The 22,863-nt window shown below is 38.3% G+C and overlaps 1 protein-coding gene across 6 annotated transcripts in view; it reads left to right on the forward strand.

Annotated features, from left to right (window-relative positions):
- KLHL2 (kelch like family member 2) overlaps positions 1-22,863 on the forward strand; it is a 60,942-nt gene that overhangs the window by 7,884 nt on the left and 30,195 nt on the right. For all 6 annotated transcript variants that reach the window (XM_075751819.1, XM_075751820.1, XM_075751816.1 and 3 more), the window contains one exon: positions 4,098-4,219. In XM_075751819.1, coding sequence (XP_075607934.1) covers positions 4,098-4,219 — 122 coding nt within the window. The remainder of the gene's footprint in view (positions 1-4,097; positions 4,220-22,863) is intronic.

Below are 22,863 nucleotides of genomic sequence, written 5' to 3' on the forward strand. Positions count from 1 at the left end.
GGCTTTGGCAGCCTATAGCTGGAGTGCATGTTTCGGTATTTTTAGGGTAATTCTCCATGACAGATGTACTCTGCATCGTTGCCACAATTTTTCTGTGCAGGCTTGATTCTGCCTCTGCTCGTTCCATGCTGGCCAAGTTACTGCTTTGCTGCTACAACAGGAACAGTGAGGGCTTGTGAGGCTAAGATAGGTTCAGGTTCATAGGAGCCTCCAGCTGAATTCCTGTGCCATGGGTTTAATTTCATAGTGATTACAAATCACATTGAAATCACGTGGAATTCTGTGTCAAAGTGCAAATGCTACTAAATGCACCTTAAAACTAATTTGTGAAGTTTTGTCTGTTCCTTCTCAAATCTTGTGCCAGTTTGGTAGTTAATGTTGACTGAAATTAAAAGAATTCTCTATGACGTGTTGCTTCTGACCACCAGCTCAGGCAGGGGTAGAAATGTGAATTTTGGCCTGCCAGTATACAAGTAAATTGGAGTTTTAATAACTCAATTGTATGCAACTTGAAGATTGATAAAATTTGAAGTACTGTTGTGTCCTGGGGAAGTAGCTGATTATTGTTGATTTTTATATGCAAATATTTTAACAGAACCAAAACTAGAAGTGGAATCACTACTAGCAACAGCAATGCTTTAAAGTTATATGTAAAATCAAATATCTGTTCCTCTAGTAGTTCTTCAAGTTTGCATTTGCAGTCAAGACAAACATTCCAGGTGACTGCTAACATTCTTTCTTAATTTTTCCTTCTTTCTTTAAAGTTAGAATGAAAGCAGCTGCTGCTACAGTTCCTTTTCATCACCTTAGTAACAGAGAAGCACAAGCCTCTTATTAGTTCTGTATTAAAGATTAACTGTTGTTGACTGTCGCATTGAAAATATTCTTTACTCAGAGTGTAAGTTTTATATTATGCTTTCTGTGGCAGACGAGACATTTCTGCTTGGCTCGAGTGCCCTTTCTGTGGAGAAGTTTATGGCTCGTTAGGAGCGCTGGTGCAGCAGTGGCTGTGGCCGCTCTCCACATGGAATCACTGAAATCTTGGCCCTTTCCTTGCTTCAGTCCCTCTTAATTTATTTTTTTGCTTGTTTTATGTTTTTAAATGTAGGTTGTCTTTGACCCCCAGTGGTGTGGGAAGTGTTTAACCTGTACATCTGTGGCAATGTTTGTGCAGTTGGTGAACCAAATTGGTGGGAGTTTAAATAGAATTCAGCTGTGACTTCAGGATTTATCAACAGATTTTCTACTATTATCACAGGCTGCTTTCAGCAGGGCCCAGCTGTGGTGTTGGTGCACTTCAGTCATTCCCCCCAGAAAAAATCCTGAAGTTCATGATGATTGTGTCTGTGAACACTGCAATTCACACTTCTCAGGTGGATTTGTTTTATCATCTAGTAATCTGCAAGTTCAAATAAGCAAGTTTGATCCCCTAACCAGTTACAACCAAATGGAAAAAAGTATCTTCCTCCATCCAGAATAAAACAGTGACTAAAAAGACAGTAAAAAAATTTGCACTTTTATGCTTCAGGGTTACTTCTTGACTAGAAATTAGAAGCTTATATTTAGACACGTTTGCAGGTTACTTCCATCTTTCTCTGAATCATTAGGTACCGACTGCTATGCAGGCTGGGATATGGCAGCATTAACTGAGATCAAACCCTCTGCCTGGGGTTTTTCCCTGTTTGCACTTGTAATGGTAGAAGTAGCCCTATAAATATGCAGAAAGAAAAAGTTACTGCCTTTTAAAGTTACAAAATTTAGTAAGTTAGTTACAATTACCCTGGGGGTGGGGGGAGAGTAAATATCTGGGACGGTGTTACTAGGAGTAAATTCTTCCTTCTGTATACAGTGGAATTGTTTAGAAATATATATTGTGATCTGAATTAAATACACTTAAAAGTCTAGAGCAAAAGATTATAAAACATCAGTGAGGGGACACTTCAGTGGCCGTAGGGCCTGGCTTGGAACAAGGCTGACCTGAGTTTAATTTTCTCTTCTGTGATGACAGTTACCCTTAGGGAATAAGCTGCTCTCTTCGATTCCATTTTTCATTTGTAAAATTCTGTTTAAAAAAAAAACACCCGTCCCTTACATTACTTTGTGAGGAACCATATAAACTTTTTAGACAGCCTTCTACTGCTTCTGCTTGGGAGGTTGAATCCACTCAGTGTTTTCCTTTCCGTTCCCAATACGCTTTCCTGTCACTAACTGCTCTGGGGAGATAGGGTGGTGCAACTTCCCAGTCATGAACCAAGCTCTTCAGCAAGTTGAACGCTAGACTGAGACTGCCTGGCGAATGAACCTATGGTTTCATTTCCTACATATGATCTGTCAAACAAGCCTGGATCACAAGAGTACTCACCGATCTAGAATCGTAGTAAGACTGCTTGTCCGTTTAGTGTAAAAGGTAGAAGTAAGTCTTTGGTTTTGGCTTTTGGTTGCCTTTTTTTTTTTTATATTCTGGGCTCAGAGAAGGTGCCTATCCGTGGCTCTAGAAGCCTTGACACAAAATCTGAAAACCTAATGTGCTTGCAGAATATCAAACTCTGCTCTCCCACACACACAATTTTCCCCAAGGACCACCTCCACAGCAGCTTGCATAATAACTAACTTGCAGCATACATGCTCTGAGGATCAATGGGTTTAATCTGTGACAAACTAGAAGTAGAAACTTGCAATACAGGGCCCTGCAGAGAACACGCTGCAATCATCTGTCAAATGTTTCAGAAGAGCAGGTGAAAAGAGAGAGTTCTGCAGGGAATGGCTCTCGCTGTTCTTGATGTCGTTCCTCATCAGTGTTTTCTAGAACACTGGCAACCTGTGCTGCCATTAAGTAGTAGTACGTTGCTGTAGATGGTCTTCTGCACTTCCTGCCACTTAAAGAGTTGATTTAAAATGCCATTCCTTACCCTTCAGCTCAAAACAAGCTATGAATAATAGTAACAAATTTCTCAGTGATGATCCCTTTGCCAAAAGCACTGGGGAAAATGCATTGTTTGGCACCAACTGCAGAGACCACAGGGTAACAAACAATGAAAATGTGTATGTATTTGTTAGGGAAATACCAGCAATGATCAGCAGCATCTTGTTCACTTCCCCATCCTGTCTGCTTCTGTTGTTGTATCCATTAAATTTGTTACCTCATAAATACCCTTATCTCTAGATGCCTAGGGGAAAGAAAGAAGAATTCATCCAATATAGAAGAATAAGAAAAATTGATGTATCCAGAGGTTGGGATGTATTCTTCCAAAGTCAAAGTTTATATATCTGCCAACATAACCAGTGTACTTCATGTTTCGTTTCCCAGTGCAAGTCAATGCAAAAAGGGTTGAAGGTTTGAGATGGCCAGATGTGTGGTTGGTAGTTGTGGAGAAGGTTATAATCATTATTTACAAATGTATCTTTGGGCAATTATTTCAGATATAAACAAAATGTTGCATTTTTGAGAAACATTGTATTTTCGAAGGCAGAAGCTATTTTTCAGGCCTTGCTGTGAAAATCAGTTGTGGCACATGGCCAGTATGTCAGCCTCCACAAAATGAGATCCAACAAGTTTTCCCTTGCTTACTGTTTTATCTTAGCTTGAGTTTTAACTGTTAAATCAGATCTGTAACAGAGTTGAAATTGCTAAGGGAATAATAAGTAGGCAAGCAAAGAAATAAGTATGTTAATTCTTCTGTGGGGATATAATTTTTCTTATTTAAATATAAAATGAGTCCAGACTGCATTTGGTATGCTCCTTCGATTAAGAAGTTAATAAAGCTACAGTATTTTAACAGCTTGCTTTGCCAGCAAAATGTTTTTGTATGCATTTGAAGAGTCTTATTTAGGTCTGATAACAATATTTTCCTGATGTCGTACACTGGAGAAAATAGGTCACCGGCAGTAGAAGTATTAACCCAGGTAGCATTCGCATGATGGTAACAACAAAGTCCTCCCTTCTCATTGGAGGGAGGAAGGAAAGAAATTGAATTATTATTATTAAAGTTGTCTTACTGTCACAACTGATCAAACACAAAAAGTTCTGCCGTTATTAAACTTCTACATTTGTGCTGTATTTCTATCTAATTTACTTGACTAATAAACTGTATTTGTAGGTGAGATGAGTGAAAGCCGAGCAAAGAGAGTTCGAATAAAGGAAGTCGATGGCTGGACTCTAAGGATGCTTATTGATTATATTTACACTGCTGAAATTCAAGTTACAGAAGAAAATGTGCAGGTAAGAGTGAAAATATTTTCTGCAACAAAAGAGATGTTATGTGCAGAGTCATTTATTTTGTCAGTGTGGTTCAACTCTGACGTGGGAAATCTCATCTGCAAACTGGAATTTTTTCAGACCTTGTGCTTACAAAGCAAGTAGTCATGCTGTTTAAATTCTGGGTCAAATTCAAAGACTAGTGAAGTAAACAAAGAGTCAGTTGACTTTAATGGGCTTTGCAACCAAACCTTATGTAATACAATAAAATAGATGGTCTACTCTGCCTAAATTAATGCTGTCAGTCACCTCTGTACCACCCCCTCTCTGATACTTTAGTGCAATTTACATAAACAAAGTAGATTTGCTCCTAAATGTGAAACCATGTTCTCAAATTCAGCTGTTCTGTTCTGTTTGTTTTAATATATTTTTTCTGCTAGCCTACAGAATATTTTCTCCTGCTCAGTGTCTGTACCTTGCCAGTAGCCCGTTGTGCAGAAATTTATAGCTACTACTGTTTTTTTAATCAACCAATATCTAGCATGAAGGTTTTGCCCATCCCACACAGAGCTAATCAGTTTTTCTAATTGGCTGTACCTTGAGCTAAAACTTCAATTAGAGTAAAACAAACACAAGCTTAGAAATCATAGTTTCCTGCCCCTAATATTTTTTAACCACAAGTCCTGAAAATGGACAGAGTGGACTTTCCTTTCACTATCTTTTGAGATTTGGCATAGATGTTTGATAAGTTTAAAACTAGTTTCATAACAGATGATATATTTAACTCTCTTTTTTTTTTTCCTTGCTCCTATGCCCTTGTTTCTGCTCTTGCCCAATGCCAGACTACTAGCAGTTGTTTTGCCCCTTTTACAGGGGACAAAACCATGTAGCTGTATTTGGCATTGAAAGCTTCTGTTGGGATTGTGTATTCTGAAATGATTCGCTTTTATCCAGCATTAGGCTGAAATGAATAGCTTTTTACTGGCTGCTGAATCTGATGGGGTCACTGCTTGTTTTAGCTATGCTTGATGGAAGGCCTAGAAATGAGAAATATTACCAACTTGAAACAAATTATCCTACTGCTAAACCTTCCACATCTTAGATCATACCATAAGTCTTTTAATTCTGCAAGATTAATTTCTTGTCACCTACTTCTTAAGGAATTGTTTACTTTTGGTCCGACGATGGGTGTACATAGTGAAAAAACTGTTTGAGATTATGTTGTATTTTGCCAATCTGGTGGTTGCACAAATCTGTATCACTGTGGAAGACCTTGGGCAAAATCCAGAGGTGCCAGAGATTCCCTAATAGACCTTCTTGCTTTATCATGTTGATTTTTCATCCTTAAAACAGAATATTTTGTCTTGCTGACACACCTGAATAACCTTAAGCTTGTACTTTTGATCTGTAATATCAGACTGGATTTAACAGGCAGCCTACTGTGTTTTGCCTGTAGGTGCTGCCCAGGAGGATGCATTTTAGCCCATCGTTGGCAATGCTGACTCTTCTATGTTTATGGGGAGGAAAAGTCAGTGTTAGGTTTCTTCCTCATACAGGACTCATTAAAGGCCAGAAATCTCCAGGTCTAAAGCTCCTGAGGCTGATAGGGCTTTCATTTTCACAGCTCCAGGTTATGTCTGAAGATAGATCTGATGATGTTGGGGATGGTAATATAAATAATGTGGCCTGGTGAGTGATATTACAAGTTTGTGGTTATTTGACTACTGAGAAGACAGTCAAGCTTTTAAGTGGATTTTGATTTGTTGCGATATAGTTGCACTTTAATGTTGATACTGAATGTATTTGTGATGTGACTGGGCATGAATGTAAAGCTAATCTTAGTTTGTCACTTTCATCCTGTTTGCATTCTTACTAGGAGATATGTAGTGTTTATTTGCATTATGGCAGAACCAAACACTATGGATAAACCCAAATATATCGATGCAAGTCCTTTTACTTAACTTTGAAAGCCAAGGTGGGAAAATTGTTACTGTGGATTTCTGGAAACTTAGAAACCTAACACAGACGGTCGGGCCTTAGTTGAAAGTGTATTCTCTCCATAAATGTGTTGCATGCTTTTGAGATGAATTCCAGCTCTCAATTTCTTGTCTGTATGACAGCAATAAGAATTGCTAGAAGGTATTGCGAAATTTTGGTAATGGTTAAGAATTTATCTTGTAGGAATGCAGAACCATGACAACTGAAGATGTTGTGTAATGTTGTCTTTCTTAACCTTTTTTAATATTTGGGCTAATGTGCTAATCTGGAGCTTCAGCTTCTGGCTAGCTGGTTATGATTCTTACTCTGATAGCCTTCATGGGATTTCAAGTGCATTATTCTGTCTCTTCAGGTTATACATAGTAAGAATAGGTATGGAATTAATTTCTAATGTGTGGTACAATGTTTGAAAAGGGTGTGAGTGCTTTATGTTTAAGTAATGTAGAATTGCCAAGTACTCTTCGGTATTAACATAGCTATATTGTATATTTATGAAAACTAATTATAAATGAATACTTAATGGTATAGCCAAGCTCACTGGTCTCTCAAGTGGCAGGTAACTATGAGCTTCTTTCATTAGTATCTTACTTGATCTAGATGTGGATGGGAGTTTCCTTCCTTACTGTGCCTTCGCAACTTCTGAGTAACAGCTGGTCATTTCTGCTCCCCACTGCTGTGTTCTCACTTCTGTGGTTTTGGGCGAGGAGGGGGAGGTGTAGAAATCAGTGTAATCAATGATTGAGGAGAAATACATTCATTTATTGCATAACATATCAACACAGGAGGCCCTCAGGACCAGTTGTTATCACTACATTAGTTAAATACACAAGAACATTTGTTCTTTTCTTCATTTCTTGGTTCAGTAGGTTCCCCCTAGCTCCCCAACTGTAAGACAGCTGGTATATGAATGTGTACATTCTTGGGTTTCTTCTAGCATTTTTTCTTTCATTTAGAATGAGTTATTTTATCATTCATCTCTAATGGCACTCACTTCGCATAATGCTGTACCAGTGTTTCTGTTGTATTTACGTATTATGTCATGTTTTCCTATGTTCTCAACTCTCTGTTCTTCCTTTTTTTAGCAATGAAATCAAATGTCAGACTTAATGCAATATCACGTTTTCCATGTTTTAAGAAGGGAACATCAAAGTTAATGTTTTCAAAAGGCAAATCAACTTTCTTGCACATCAAATTTTTCAATTTCCATATAGGTATTAACTACACGCAGTGCACAATGTGGGAGAGTTAGTTACTATAAGAAGCTCGTGCGTGAGTAACTCTCCCACACTATGCGTATGCATTTCAGCACGTATTTAGTCACCCATATACCTGGGGCATTCACTGAGCACAAATATATTGGAGAAGAAATTCCCGCAGTTGTTTGTGGACTGTGGATTTGCTATGGGCTTTAGAGGTCAGCCTGCTACAGGGTGAGTGGGATGTGATTGGTGTAAACATGGGATAAAGTTGGCTGTGTTCCTTTCTGATTCCCTGCTACAGTTCTCTGTTCCTGTAGTTGTGCTGATACAACAGTTTGCTGGACTGCTTTATAAACCAGATCACTGAACTTCTATAAAAAAACCAAACAACACAACACTCCTTCTGCCCCCACTTCCTCTAGCGTTTTTGGTTTTGGGGCTTTTGTTTGTTTGTTTGTTTTTGTGGTGTTTTTTTTTTTTTGGGGGGGGGGGTTGAGTTATTCTTAACTTGGATCACTTCAAGGATCTGTTTTGTAACATGGCCCTGTTTGTTGCGTTCACACAATGCTTTGGGTTAGTGTATAGAAGCGTGGGAATGTACACCTCTGTTGGGACTGGACTAGCTTGAAAATGAGCAGATACCCCACACCAAAACCCAGAGAAGTCCCATAGCTTATGAAAACAGACGTGTGCTTTTCAAGTTGGTCAGCTTCTGAATTTTGTTTGTGGCATGACCCACATAGGCAGGACTGAGGGTATGTTAAAGAAGCACAAAGGAAGGAGGAATGGGAGGTTACATGGAATACCATAAAAAGATAATTGCTATTGAACTCTGTAAAGTGAAACAGTGACTAAATGTATCTGGTCTTGGCAGAGCATATTTAATGTAACAGTGGAAACTTTATAACAATCCTTATGTAGTTTGTTCTAGTTGCTTTAATAGTTTTCCTGGTTAAAAAGATAGTATCAGACTAAGTCTTCTTTGGTCTGTACTAGACCAGTTTCTGGTACTTCCTTCTGCTGTCTTATAAAGCAAGACTGTTACAGTCTTATGTGTTGAAAGACTGTTCTCATTCATATAATTTAATGTTTTTCTTTAGACTGAACATCCTTGACTTTTCTTTGGAGGCAGTGCTTTTCAAATCTTTTACCATTCTTCTTGCTCTTCTAGACTCTTTCCATTTCACCTGTATCTACATTGTTAACGTGTGATGGCCAAAATTGGACCCAGTAGTCCACTGGGGCCTTGTTAATGCAAACTAGAGTGAAATTATTATCCTGTGAGTAAAATACAAGGCCTGTTTCTTTATGTCATTGGGTGGGATCTCTTTTCCAGTAACATATTGATTCTAGCAGTCACTTTCTCTTTATGCCAGTGGAGAGAGAGAGAATGAGAACAAGAAAGTGATCATCATGCAGTCGGAGAAGAAAGTTGTGGCTACCTCTTAATTTTGGTAAATGCCAATTTGAGTGATTTGTTGTTGTAAGTATTTATGCTTCTAAGCATAATACTTCTAATAAACCAAAACCAGCAGAAATTGTGTCTTTTAGTAGTGGAGTGTCTTTCAATAAGCTTAAGTGGGCAAGATTTCAGTTTCACAGCAGGAACTATCTGTTATGAACAGGTGCCAATTTGCAAGTCTGTTTTCAGAGTACAGCCACATGTCGAAACTGGTTTCAATCATAGATGTAAAGAAATTAATTATTTTCATTTTTGGCAAAATGTTTAATTATCTTTTTAAACTTGTCAAGAACAGAAAAGTATGGCCTACTGAAAATCTTGTAAACTTACATCTGATTTGGGGGTGGGAGGGCAGGGGAGGAGAAGAAAGATGCGTACAAGTGATTTTAAAAATGTTTGAAAGAAATATGTAGAATATCTTTTGAAGAGACTGTTACATAGAATAGAATGCAGAAGAATGAATAATTCGCATTTGTTTCTGTTGAGGAGGACAAAAAAAAAAAACAACAAACCACCAAGGAGTAGATATTAGTTCCAATAAAATGCAGTAAAAAATATGTGCCATCAGTAACATGAGGTCCACGTAAACATAGGGTTGTCTTTAACCACGCCTAATGTAAAGGCAAAAATAAAATTCCACGCAGCATGTAACATTCCTTATTGTTCTTCTGAGAACTAGGATAAGCTCAGATCAAAACATTCAGAAAAAATTGTTATCTTAGATTTGGAAGTGGTCTGCTATGTTGCATCGCATGCAGTTTTATGTGGGTGTGGGACATGTGAAATGATTTCTGTTTAGGGGCTAACAATTTTTTTCTGAAACTATTGTATTACCAGAATATCAGATTTGGTAATGAAGTCGTTTTTTTTCCTCATGCCTGTGTCTTATGATGGTTTCAGATTCCCCCCTTCAGTACCGTTTCCGCTAAGAGATGAGTACACCATTTTACAGGACTTTAATTAAAAAGGAGGTTAAGGATCATGATGGAATTACCAGTTTAATGACTTACTACTGCACATCAGCTGAATAACAACACCTGTTTGTGTGTGCTTTTTAGTTGGAAGAAATATAAAATGACTTAGTATAAGCCAGTTTGTAAGATCCATCGCTTTACTTAGTATTTACCATAGTCTTTGAGCACTTACATGATCAAATTACTATAGCTTAAATTCCAGTAATCTTCAGAGCCATACTGTCTTTGTGTCTGAGCTGAGAGTCAAAATACTCCTAGGAATATTTTGATGCTTGTCAAGCTTTATCCTCAAAAGAAATATTTTGTGCATAAGAACTGGTGACTAAACTAACAGTCTCTATAGGAGTTAGCAACACTGTGATGTGTAAAGAGCATAAAGCATGGGGTGGGGTTTTTGGGGGTTTTTGGTTTTTTTTTTTTTTTTTTGAAACAGTGTAATTTTAGGTACCTAACTTGGAATGTTTTTCAAGAGTTTCTAAAGCCTACCAATAAATTATACCTTTGAACACTAAAGAGCATCTCTTGCCATTTTGGATCAAAAGATGCTCCTTACCCTTCCAAGGGGTATATTCACTTTTCTTTATGAACGTAGGAAATTTTCTGGTTTAAATGGGGTAGTTTTTCCCTTTTTAGAACCGAAGCCTGACTGTCCTTTACAAATGTGTGATTTGGCATGGTAAGAGGAGAGAGTTCATTTCAGTACTTGAACAGAGATGTGCATTCTGTGTCCTGGAAGTATGCCTGCTACTGTGTAAGTGGGTGGCAGAGATAAAAGAAATATTTATTCAATTGAACTGAATGCTGTGAAGCTTTCACTGAATCTTATCATACAGTAGGTTCTGTTTTAAACATAACATTATATATATACATTTTATGTATATAACTGCTTTGAGACAAAGTAATGCTGAAATTGCTTCCACAGGAATTTCCTTGATTTTGGAATCTAAAAAGGGTAGGAACAGAATAAGTTTGATCCTGATGCATTGGCAGATGTGCCTCTCTAGCCACCTCTTCTTTAAGGACTTTTTGATAATCAGGGAAAGTGAAACAGCTTTAGAGAAAGTATATCTTGAAAAGAGGGAGTGCTAGGTAGGCTGGATCTAGGCAATTACAGCCCTAGTGGTCATGATTAACACTTTGCATGTCACCAAGGTAATTAATAGGTAATGTCACCAAGGTAATTTGCATGTCAACAGGTAATTAATATAGGTCCAGTACCTCCCCAGTTCTGCACTCTACTGAAATGCAGGGCTCCTTAAGAAGAGTTTATCCTGAATTAACAGCAATTGGTGAATGGGTTTCAAATAGACTGTTTTATATGCTAGACAGTGCAGTTTGGTGTTGACAGCAAGGGTAACGATAGCAATTTCCCTGGCTAGAAGTAGTCACAATCTACTAGCAGATGCAGGTAACTTGATAAAACTATTATTGCTGTACCACAGGTTAAGTTTGGGTATCCATTAAGTCTGCAAGCTGGTTGTTGATAAAGGACTTTTGTTTACTTTAGTTTACGTCTATTCACTGACCAAAATTGCCTGGCGACAGCATTTAAAAATTATTCTTCAGAGAATACTTCCCACGGAAGTCTTCACTATATTATGTATTAATTGAATACAAGTTTTGAGTTCCTAGATCTATGTTTCAAGCCAGTGGGTTTTCCCCCACTGTACAGCTATCCTCTTGCATCTCCACAGTACCTGGACAGCTGCTTCTCACAACTTTTTCATTTTGGTTTAGTTTCCAAAGTCTTTCTAGCAATAAATGGCTGCTTGAATGTTTGGTGCTGGAGACAGAATCTCGGGCCATGTGAGTTTCCTTCTGAGCTGGTTTCTTGGTAAACTCTCCATGCTCCTAAAGAATCATAGGATAGAATCATAGGATAGAATCATAGAATACCAGGTTGGAAGGGACCTCAAAGATCATCTGGTCCAACCTTTCTTGGCAAAAGCTCTGTCTAAACAAAAGCACGGTCTAGACAAGATGGCCCAGCACCCCATCCAGCTGAATCTTAAAAGTGTCCAATGTTGGGGAATCCACCACTTCCCTGGGGAGATTACTCCAATGGCTAATTGTTCTCATTGGGAAAAATTTTCCTCTTGTGTCCAGTTGGAATCTCGCCAGGAGTAACTTGTACCTGTTGCCCCTCATCTTTTCCATGTGGCTCCTTGTAAAAAGGGAGTCTCCGTCTTCCGTGTAGCCACCGTTTAAGTACTAGAACATGGTGACGAGGTCTCCCCTAAGCCTTCTTTTCTCAAGGCTGAACAAACCCAGTCTCTCAGCCTTTCCTCATATGGCAGGGTTCCTAGTCCTTTGATCATGAAGTTAGGTCAGGTAATACCAATGCTGTTGAATATAACAGAGATACTTTTTTTTTTTTTTTTTACCTTCTAGAGAACACTTTAGTTTCAGGGAATGAGTTTAAATTGTTTCTTTTACTGCCCCTAAAAAAGTGGAGCAATATTGCACTGAGTTCTCTGTCAATAGCCGCAGTAGATTCATTTTTTTTTTAAATGAAAATAGCTCTGACTTTACATTATAGTTTATAAATATCATCGACAGCATCTTTTGAGTTGAAATCTGTGAATTTGTATTTCCTGTGACTTAAATTTAACTTGCCAGAAACAATTAGCAAAGTATCCTGGTGCAGCACATAGGTTTTTAGACAGTGTTAGGTCAAAGCTTCATTAAAACTGTACAGCTATCTTTCAAGCTGTTCATCTAGTTTTATTTTTCTGAGCTGATACTGAATTCTGATAGCCAAATAATCTCCTGTAAGCTTAACATTTTGGACAGATTTGGCTGATGACAATCGATACAGTTGCTCAAAAATAGATTTTTCTCTCCATATAATGTTAAATAACATGAAATGTTAAATTGTCATACTGCCTAATTTCTCAGCACCATTCAAACAAAAGTGGTCTTTGCACTGTGTCCTGATGCCTCAGATGGGCACAAATGAAATCTCGTTTTGATGTTTTGACCTGTTAAGACTTGATAATCATCTTGCATGCCACAACAGCTTGTCATACCTGCCCCTGTACCAAGTACGCGTGTCTCAATCTTTTTTAGCTGAAGGACCAAGTGTTAAACCATATATCTGGGCTGTTTTCTCACATCTGTGAGTTTCCATAGGTAGAGGATTATTTATCAAGATATGACTTTTACAGATGAGGTACAGGTACGTCGTTTCTCATCAGGTAAAAGCAGGTTATGCAGTAACAGACTCAATTGTCAGCCGCATTAATTTTTAGATGAAATACAGTTGTCAAGTGAGTAATTAACAGTGTTGTCTGTAACTGCTGCTTTAAGTATTGCACCATGCACTTAGAATAAGGGCAAAAAGTCAGGAACGCCAATACAAACTGTTTCTCCTCTATCTTAAGAGCGCTGAGGCATATGAAGACTGCGTGGTGCGTCCCAGCGTGCAGAGCCATGCAGCTTTGCTGGTGATTCTCTGCACTGTGATTCACAGCTTATGCCCTTGTGAGGAACGCTCTAGGGACAGAGGAAGGTTGAAAGGCAGCTGTATATGTAGAGATCTTAAGGACAGAGGGCATATTGAGCGATGCTTTCAACTTTCTAATTGATGCGACAGCTTTTGTGTTCCTTTAATGATATTTTATGTGATAATTCTTGTAAAATATTTGCAGACAGCCCCCCATCCACCCTTCAATATATGATGAGTAAGGTGCTAATTATTGAACCCTGAGGTGACAGGTTACAGTCCTGCTTGGTTCCACATCTTCCACCAGTGGGTGTTTGCTGGACTTGGCTTGATCTTGAAACCTAGAAACCTTTCTTACAGTGTCCACCATCATACTTTGGCTTAGCATCACTTATACTTCTTTCATGGAGACCTACAACCTTCTGTCCATACAGTGGTGTGTTTTTTTTCTTTTTTTTCTTTGCTAGGAGGTTTCAAGCAACTCTACTAATTCTTGAAAGCATTTTTCTTTACAAAAAGTGTTTTATGTAATAGAGCTATTGAATGCCAAAAGCTATCAGTGGTTGGTGATCTTATTTCTCTGACACGGATATTATTAAAGGTTTAGGAGGACATTGAGTTCTTTATTGGATCATCTCAGAGCTGTAAAAATAAACAAGCTTTTGATCTTTCTGCTCGTCTCCATCATGGCCACTAAATTCTGGAAGTTCTTGCAAATTCTGAAGTCATATCCAGAGTCATTAAATCTTAAATGTTTTCTAAAACTGCCTCATTGTAATGACTTAATGATTAAAACTGAATTAAAAAATCAGTTAATCCTGATATATGCTGAAACCACTCTTTATATGATAATCCAAACTTTCACTTCTATTCTTTTATGCCACCACAGTTTTAATAAGATTAAGGGCTTGCTGACACTGCAGAGGGGTACTTAAATCCAAGCTGACATGAGTTTCATTACAAACCCCACTTGTAGAAACACATTTAAGTCTTACTGGGCAGGAATTTAGTGATGCACTAAACAGCCTTATACTGTTTGACTGTGTGCTGAAAGAGTACCAGTGAAATACCGCTGTGTTTTGCTGTTGTACATATTTTGTACATTAGGCCTCAAGCAACCATCTGGTTACCTCTTTTGACACCCCCCCCCCCCCCCTTTTTTTTTATTTGTGACAACAACTTTGAGGATTTTAATAACATGAGGGCACAACTAATATTTGGCTTAGCTGGAGGAGAGGCAGTGGCACACTTCTTGAATTTATATGCACTGCAAGACATGTCAGGCAACAGTAAATGATCTAATTTTTCCAGTGAAATAATCCTACTATGCATTCTTCATTTGCTTATACATGCCTGCCTGTCAGGAGAGCAAGTGTAGGAGGGAAGGGAAGAGTGTGATCTTTCTACAGGCAAATTTTATTACCAATACAAGCTTCGTTAATTTGCGCTTTAAATGAGTAAGTTTCACATAAAAGAGCTGCTGACCAAAACACTAAGCATACAATTTTGTGGGGAAACTTAATATTTTGCGGTCAGTTTTTAAATGTGTATTGAGTAGCATGTATTTTTTTTCTACATATATACTTTTTTTTCCATAGCATATCGTTTATGACTTTGGCTATTATGTATGTGCAAAGTAGAAACTGCCTGGATTTTAGGGTGCAATATTATGCTCACTGCAGAGCAGTTATGGTTACTATATTGTTGCTCCCCTTTCTATGTTTCTTTTTCTTAAGACTGAAAAATGGGGTTTTGTTTTGGTTGAAGGTATGTTCTAGAATCTCACACCTGGCTGCCCTACTAAAAAAAAAAAATTTTTTTCTAATTTGGCTTACTTGGTGACATGAAACAGAAGGAAATCACACTGTGTGCTTAACATGAGGAAAGTGTTAGGAGTTGCCGAATCCGGTAGCCTGATAATGGCAAGGCGGCTGCAATTCTGTGTCCCCAAGCTCCAGCTGGTAGTGACGCTGACCATTTATTTGCAGTAGGCACGTATACCATCACGTACACGCAGCCACGCAGGTCAATGCAGACAGAAACACTCAGCTATTGTCTCAATTCTATCTTGAGCTGGACTGTCTTCCTAAAAAGTCTCTTGGACATGTCTGTTCAACACCTTCTTTTGCATTGTGGTGCTAGACCTAGAGCCAGACCTTCCCAAATTGTTTTAAACAAGCTGAATAAATACAATTCATACTTCTTCATTTAGGGATAAAATTCTTTATTATTATCTCACCTTGGTTATAGAAGGTAGGGTGAAGTTCAAGGAGGTAGGTAGCAAAAGGAGTTTGTAGGGAAGGCAACTGCTGTTTCTGTACAGCTGTAGCTTTGGTTAAGGCAGAGAGAAAAATGGTGGCAGGACCATCAAAACCAGGAGAAGCAGGTGTTGCACAGATATGGCAACTACTTTTTCCTGAGGTATTAACGTTTTTATGTTCCTGCTGTTTTTTTTTTCTTTTCTGAAGATACCTTGCTGCTATTTTTCTGTGTCCTCCAAGTGATGCTTTATTCACATTTTGCTGGCATTTTCCAGCCAATTAATATTTTTATAACATCTTTTTTTTCTATGGTCTTGCTGAATGGAAGATCCCAGAACTTTGTTCATAAAGAAAATTGGGTAGGCAGAAGGGGCTGAGCCTTGTAAGAATGAAAAGATACCTGAATGGAAATTTGAGCTATTGTACACCAGCTTGTAGTTGCTCAAGAGAAGTACCTAAGGGAGAAACAGAACTGAGAATGTGCACAAGAGATAAAGATGAATCTAAAATGTGGATCAAAAGGTACGAGGAGTGAATGAAAACTGTCCTGAGGCTGTAAAAAGCTGTCTTGCTCTATCAAATGCCAGTGTGTGTGGGAGGCAGAGAGTCTTGAAGCTCTTCTGGAGAGAGACTAAGGTCTTACAGACTGAATCACAGATTTTTCCCTATCTCAAAATCTTTGTTCCTTCAGAAGATGTTTTGAAGGGGGGTAAAAACCACTTGTTTCTGCTTATTTGGAAGAGACACTTCTGGGCAAAGGCGGTGAAGAGGCTTGTAGCCTGGCTGTGTCAGCATGGTCTAAGCAAGAGCCAAGGAATGAATCAGAAACTCATGGAGGTGGTGATGGGGTGAGACAGAAGTGAGGTTGAGGCAGGAGTACATTATAGAAGAGATACTGATCTGTAATCCTGCACTTCAGAAGCATGTGATTCTGATTACTGTGGGAGGTGAATGGGAAGTCACCGGGGGATTTAAACAGGCATGTTTAATTTAAATGATAAAAAGAATTAAATACTTTTTACTCAGCACTGCAGCTCTAAATATAACAGCTGTTCATTTCCTGCATATTGTTTCTTTAATGAGTGATTTAGGAGAGCCATGTAGGCTGCCAGAGCCATGCGTGAGCAAGGTGCCAAAAAACTAATTAAGGTAGAAAGTCCCGGTTATGCCAATGGATGGTGCAAGATGCATTCTCTTACAGATCAAGGATAAGATTAGAGGGAAGGTCAAAAGATGAGGCACTGAAGCAAATGAATATCAGATCACTAGGGCAAAAAGGGTTTCATAGACATATATGTAAAAAAGAATCCTTGCATATCCCCAGAGAAGAAAGTTTCAAAGTGAGGTGGCTGAGACTGTATAAAAATGTTATATTCTCTAGCTGGGTCTTCCTCGTAGTTGCAGCTCACATTTTAGTACACTAGTACAATGTCAGTAGTGATTCTGAGCATTAGAGAGACTATCAAGGATTATTCTTTTGTTAGTGTCAGGTAACATAAGGGAAGTTCAAACTTTCTGTATGTTTTGCAATTCTACTTATGAGTTGTGCATAGCTCCTCAAAAGCTCCTGTAATTCTTTGAGTGAGTGGTCCAGAAATAACCGCATCAAAGGCTTTTGAAAGTCAAGTTAGTTATAGTCCCTCCTAAATTGTCACATGATGAGCAATAAATAGATCAAAAATCCCTAGCGAGCAGAGGAACAAATAGGAATAAATAGTTGTTTTTCACTGTATCAAAATAGTTGTAATGTGTCACAAGCTTCAAAAGAAGGATGCATTTTCTTTAGTTGTGAAAAGTAGGTAGCAAAAGATGTAGGTGATAAACTGGTTTAAGGATTTTTTTTTTTTCCAAGACCAGACAAAAATAGAAAATTTCACTGCTTTCTAGCTAAGCTAGATGTCGGGCTAGCATGATTGCAGACCAAATTTAATGTTGGAAAGTGTAAAGTAACGCATGAAAAGAAAAATTTGAATTACTCCTACGTATTGCTATGTTTTACATTAACAACTTTTCCTAAAATAGAATAGCATATTGTAGTCACCTTAGAAAAACTTCTGCTCATTGTGAAATAGTGGCTTTAAAAAGGAATGGGGGGGAAAAAAAAAAAGGAAAACCAAAAAAGGCACAGCAGCATCCGTACTGTATAAATCTGTTTTCTCACCTGTAACACTGCTGGATGGTCTAAAATATGACAGGAATAGCATGCTTTGGGGAAAGGCTTAAGGCTGTTAAAGGCACGGAAAAGCTATCGTTTGAGAGGGAGAGAATTCAGGCCATTTTTAGATTGACTGAGAGATGACTAAACAAGGACTCTATTTTTCCTCCAATATCTGTTTGTTTCAAAGACTCCACATACCCTTTTTTAGGAGTCAAAGAGCAAGTTATTTACTTATGCTGAAAGCTAATAAGCTTTTCTTTTGGGTACCTAGAGAGAGGGGTGCACAAAATCCTACATGTGCATACGTATTGTTGTTGTTACGCTTAAACAGTGCCTAATGAATAGAGCCTGTTGCTGCAAAGTGCATGAGAGGAGCTGCCTAGGATGAGAAGATGAGCAGTGTGTTTTTCTAGCTGCACTGGTTGGTTTGGAAATTATTACCTCTGAACTTTGGATTAGCATTAGGTAGACTGTTTCGAAGCTGGTATCTTCACCCCGTAAGGTTTAGCTCCCTAATTAGGTGAGAGCATATGAGGTCCAGGACTGAGCTGAGTTCACCTGTTCTACTTTCCTCCATCCTAGGTTTCCTCTTCCCCTTTTCCTTGGAAGGGGGGGAAGACAGAGGAAGGAATGGTGCTGATGGAAGCAGAGCAATGCTTTTTCCTTTCAGGAAATATTGGGTTTAACCACATATTGAGGAGGAGAGGAAGGCATAACAGATTTTGTCTCGAGCCAGCCACCAAACTTTCATTCAGTGTGGCTGAGAGTGTGGAGGAGATCCCTGGCTGGTTGCAGCAGAGCTAGACAAAAACAGTTCTAAGAAGGGCAAAATTTTTGCCATTTCTTCCTCTTTTTCTTCTACCCCTCTCCTCCTCTTAAAAGAAGTCTGCATCCCTGACCCACCAACCAGAACTAGAGACACCACTGCAATCTCCTACTGTCCCCTTTCAAACCTGGAAGACCAGGCTCCTGTCCCACTGCAGCCCTTACATTTATTAACTTGCGAAGCACTGGATGCTGCCAATTTTTTCTCAAGTGAAGTTTGGTTTTAACTAACTAGAAAAGCTGTTCTAAAAGGTAAGATGTATCCTTATGCTTTGAGCAAGCTATTCCTTACATTTCAAGGAAATGTTCTCTGTGGCTGATTTACTCCAGACTATGAGGTTTCATGCACCTTTCTCTGATAGTGGATGAAGATGGGTGTTCCTAGACTACCTGGAATTGAATAGGTTTTGGTCTAATATATAGTTATCCCTGTATTTTCATTATTAACGTGATTTAAAGTTGGTCTTGTGACTGATCAGAAGTGCGCAGCTTCTACAACAGAAGGGTGTTGGCCTTCTAAAAATAGGGTGGGAAGAACATGCTAACGTAAGAGCATGCAGAAGGAAACTTGGAGATTATTTTTTTCAAGCAGTTGACTAGGGACAGATGCATTGATTTTTTTTTTTTCTTTTTAGAAGACAGGGATTTTTACCCATTATTTGAACATACATTTCGCTAAAAAACCTGTAAAGTCCTAGGCTAGCCTGGAAAATATTTTTGACTGTTTTATAAGCCAGCTAGGATTGGGATTCTGTTATGAGAGGTATTATAACAACAAGCTGTAAGTATGGTGTGGCCCAAAAGAATTTACAGACTTGAATAGACTGGGGAGGGGGGAAGGAGAAAAAAGGGAAACAGAGGTATGACCACCATGGGTAGGTCAGAAGTAATCATGACTGAGATCACAAGTTTTCTGATTCTAAAACCTGGTGCCTTCAACCTGCCTTGCTAGGATGTGGTTGCCCTTTAACTAGACATTAATGAATAAGAACTTTTGTATATAAACCGCCTTCTCAGACTGAACAGCTTGTACAGCTTTTCTGAGTCTGTGATCTTTAAAAAAAATCATGCTGCTAGGCTGTGTTAGAGACTCTTCTCTGTCAAGTCGGATGAAAGCAGCTACTTTTGTCTCAGCTATGACCTTTACCGTAGGCATCCCTGTATCTATTTCTGTGTGTGACCATAAAGCTACCTGTGGCAAAACCTGAAAGTCAGCCCTTGCCAACTTAAAGCACAGAGGTCATTTGCTCATTTCTGAAGTGTTCTATGCAAATGAAAGCATGTGTGTCTGTCCACCTGCCTGTAAATTTCAAGGTGCTTATTATGAGTAAATTAAGCCACTTAAAGAAGAGACTGCATGCTTGACCTCTCTCACTTGCAGGTAGGTTCAGCAGTATGTTGCTACACATAAGGTGAAATTTCTGGAAGCTGAATAAAGGCTTTCTTGAAAATATTTCTGTTTTCTGGACATTGGTCTTGCTTTAAATCATGAAACATATGCATTAAACCTTCATGTGAAAAAAAATTTCAAAAGAGAGGCTAGAGATGCTGTTTGTGGGAATTCTGTTCCTACATACCTGAGTTTTATAAGCACATCATCTAGGTTAAAGTGATTATGACATTTGTCACCAAGCCTAATTTTTTTTTTTTGAGGAGGTATTCCCCTGTGATGTTTCTAGGAGAATATCAATATGGTCTGCTGTAGGAAACTGAATGATAAGTGAAAGATTATCTCAATAAAATATAAAAACATAACTGTAATGCTAAAAGCTCAGAGTAATCAAACATCTTTTGAGTCCACTGAAGGGCCATTTATTGCACATTAGATGTTAATCTTGACACAATTTTTATATTGAAGATAAGCACCACGCACGCAAAGCATTTCTATTTCATGCTATTTCTGTTGTCCTTAGCTCTTGGGTTTGTAGTAATATAAAACCCAGTAGTATGGCCCCATCTTCTGTACCAGAGAATGGGATAATAGAGAAGGCAGAGGTTCACAATCTACTCTCCCATTTATGCTGCTTTGTTTCCAGCACAGGCTTGAGGGTTTTGCAAGCTATGTTACAATCCCTCTCTTTAAGATTGCAAGCAAATATGCAGTTATACTAGGAGAACAAGCCTTGTTTGTTACAAGTCAGTCAGTCTGTAACATAGGAAAAAACCCAACAAACAATTCCTTCCTCAGTGCTCTTCCCCAAAGCTGTCTTGTATTCTTTAGGGAACATAGCATGTGAACATTTTGATTCTTTTGTCAACGTTTTATGTCTTTAGTTTTAGGGAGTATTTAAAACTATTTCTGTCATAGTAATCTTTGATATAACCAAGCCCAGTGTATCTGTCAGTGGGGTTTGAGGCTGAGGGTGGTCTGGTACTGAAGGTGTGAGATGTTATGGGTACATCTTATAGCTGAAGCACACTAGCTTAAAAGCATCAGTTGATACAGCGATTCTTTATGTGGGTCAGCCTTTACAGAAAGATCAAAGACCACGTAGTGCACGTTATGTTATCCTGCCTACTTAATTTCTTCAGCTTCTTTTAATCCTTCTGCAGGGGGGCTTTGTATATTATTTGACTGGCTAGCACTTCAGTTCCCATAGTTGAAGAATAAATTGTCCAGTTTCTGAATGACAGAGTATCAGCAGCCAGTGACTTTGTTCAGACTCTAGTTAGTCTTGTTTAAATTATTCTGTCCCTAAGAAAATATGAAGATATTTTTATGCAGCTGTATAATTTTTTAAGCACTGAATTACAGTATGATGAAGGATTCTGACCTTTCATTTTAGATGACTTACTGTACATATACTTAAGTTCAGTGACCAAACTTCAAATCAAAAACCCTATTTCTAACAAATCAAAATGTGTACGGTTTTTTTCACTGAAAGAAAAAACTAAAATTCTAACTAAAAATACTTTAGGTTCAAGAATGTTTCACTCCAAGTGAGAAAATGTTTCAGTTCTATTTCTAGTATCTTTTAACAGAAGAAGAGGATATGAGAGGCTAAGTGCATCACTGTTAACAAAAATAACCATCAGAATAGAAAATCAATCTTTCTCTTGTGTGGAGGCTTAAGCCAAAATGTGCTGTTATGTGGTGGTTAGGGCATTCTTCTGGTAGAGAAGATGTAGGAGAACCCTCAAGCTAAACAAAATTGCATGATTCTCCCTTGTAGACCAGATGGACACCATTAATTATAGTGCATTACTGATTAAAGTGACCCCGTGTTAATTTTTTTGCTTCATGAATCTTGTTTCTGCACTTCAGTAACCCCTAACCATATCCGAAATCCATCTCAAAACCTCCACACCTACTCCCTTAAAAAAAATCCAAGCAAACCACAAAAACCCCCACATCCACCTCAAATGTTTTAACTAATAATTAGTAGTTCATTCAGACTAATCTTCTATAAAGTGGTATCTCTTTTAAAGCCAGTTTTTGAGCAAATCGGTTACTTCCTATAAATTACTGATGTGGACTCTTAAGTCCAGATTATGATGTTGGTTAAAAAGCAGGTATGCCAACTAGTTACTTTTTCCTTATGCTCCATTTTAATGTGTCACGCAGCTTTCCATGTTGGGAGACACTTAGTATTTTGTAGATTGTGTCAGTCATTCAAAATAGTACATTATCACGATTGTTTGCCTCTCTTCACCTGAAACGGTGCTCTACCAATTTGTGTCTAGTACTAAGGAAATGTGAAGGAATAGGACCTTATCTTGATTAGCAGTCCGATTCCTTCCTCTGATACTATAAAACTGCCACGAGCACCTGATTTTTAATTGGATGGGGCTCATTAAGCTAAAGGATAAATTTATACATCCAAGTCTTCACTGTGCAATAGCCTATAAAGTCAAGGATGTTAAGATACCTAGAAGGTATATTTTATAATATAGACTCATAGACTGGTTTGGGTTGGAAGGGACCTCAAAGATCATCTAGTTCCAACCCCCCTGCCATGGGCAGGGACACCCTCCACTAGACCAGGTGTTCTGAACTTGCAGCTCATGCACATTTTTGAATCCAATGCAGCATCTGATTTGTGTATTTTAACACTGGAACAGTGCACTTAGCTTGCACGTGTTGTTAATATAGAAATGCTAGCAGGGTTGAATTTTCTAAAATTGGAACTTCTACATTTTATTCCACACATGCAAGTGTTAAAATATTTGTATCTATTTTAGTGGTTTTGTATGCATACTCCCAAATAGCATAATTTCAATGCAGTGCTGAATGATTTCACTAGAACTTAGACTACATTTCAGTTAGAAACCACAGTTTTAATTACAGCACAGATACATGTAGATGAGAATAAAAAAAAAAAAATCAGATAATTTGGATGATCTTT

This window comes from Balearica regulorum, chromosome 4 (genome assembly GCF_011004875.1).
Source record: "Balearica regulorum gibbericeps isolate bBalReg1 chromosome 4, bBalReg1.pri, whole genome shotgun sequence".
NCBI lineage: Eukaryota > Metazoa > Chordata > Aves > Gruiformes > Gruidae > Balearica > Balearica regulorum.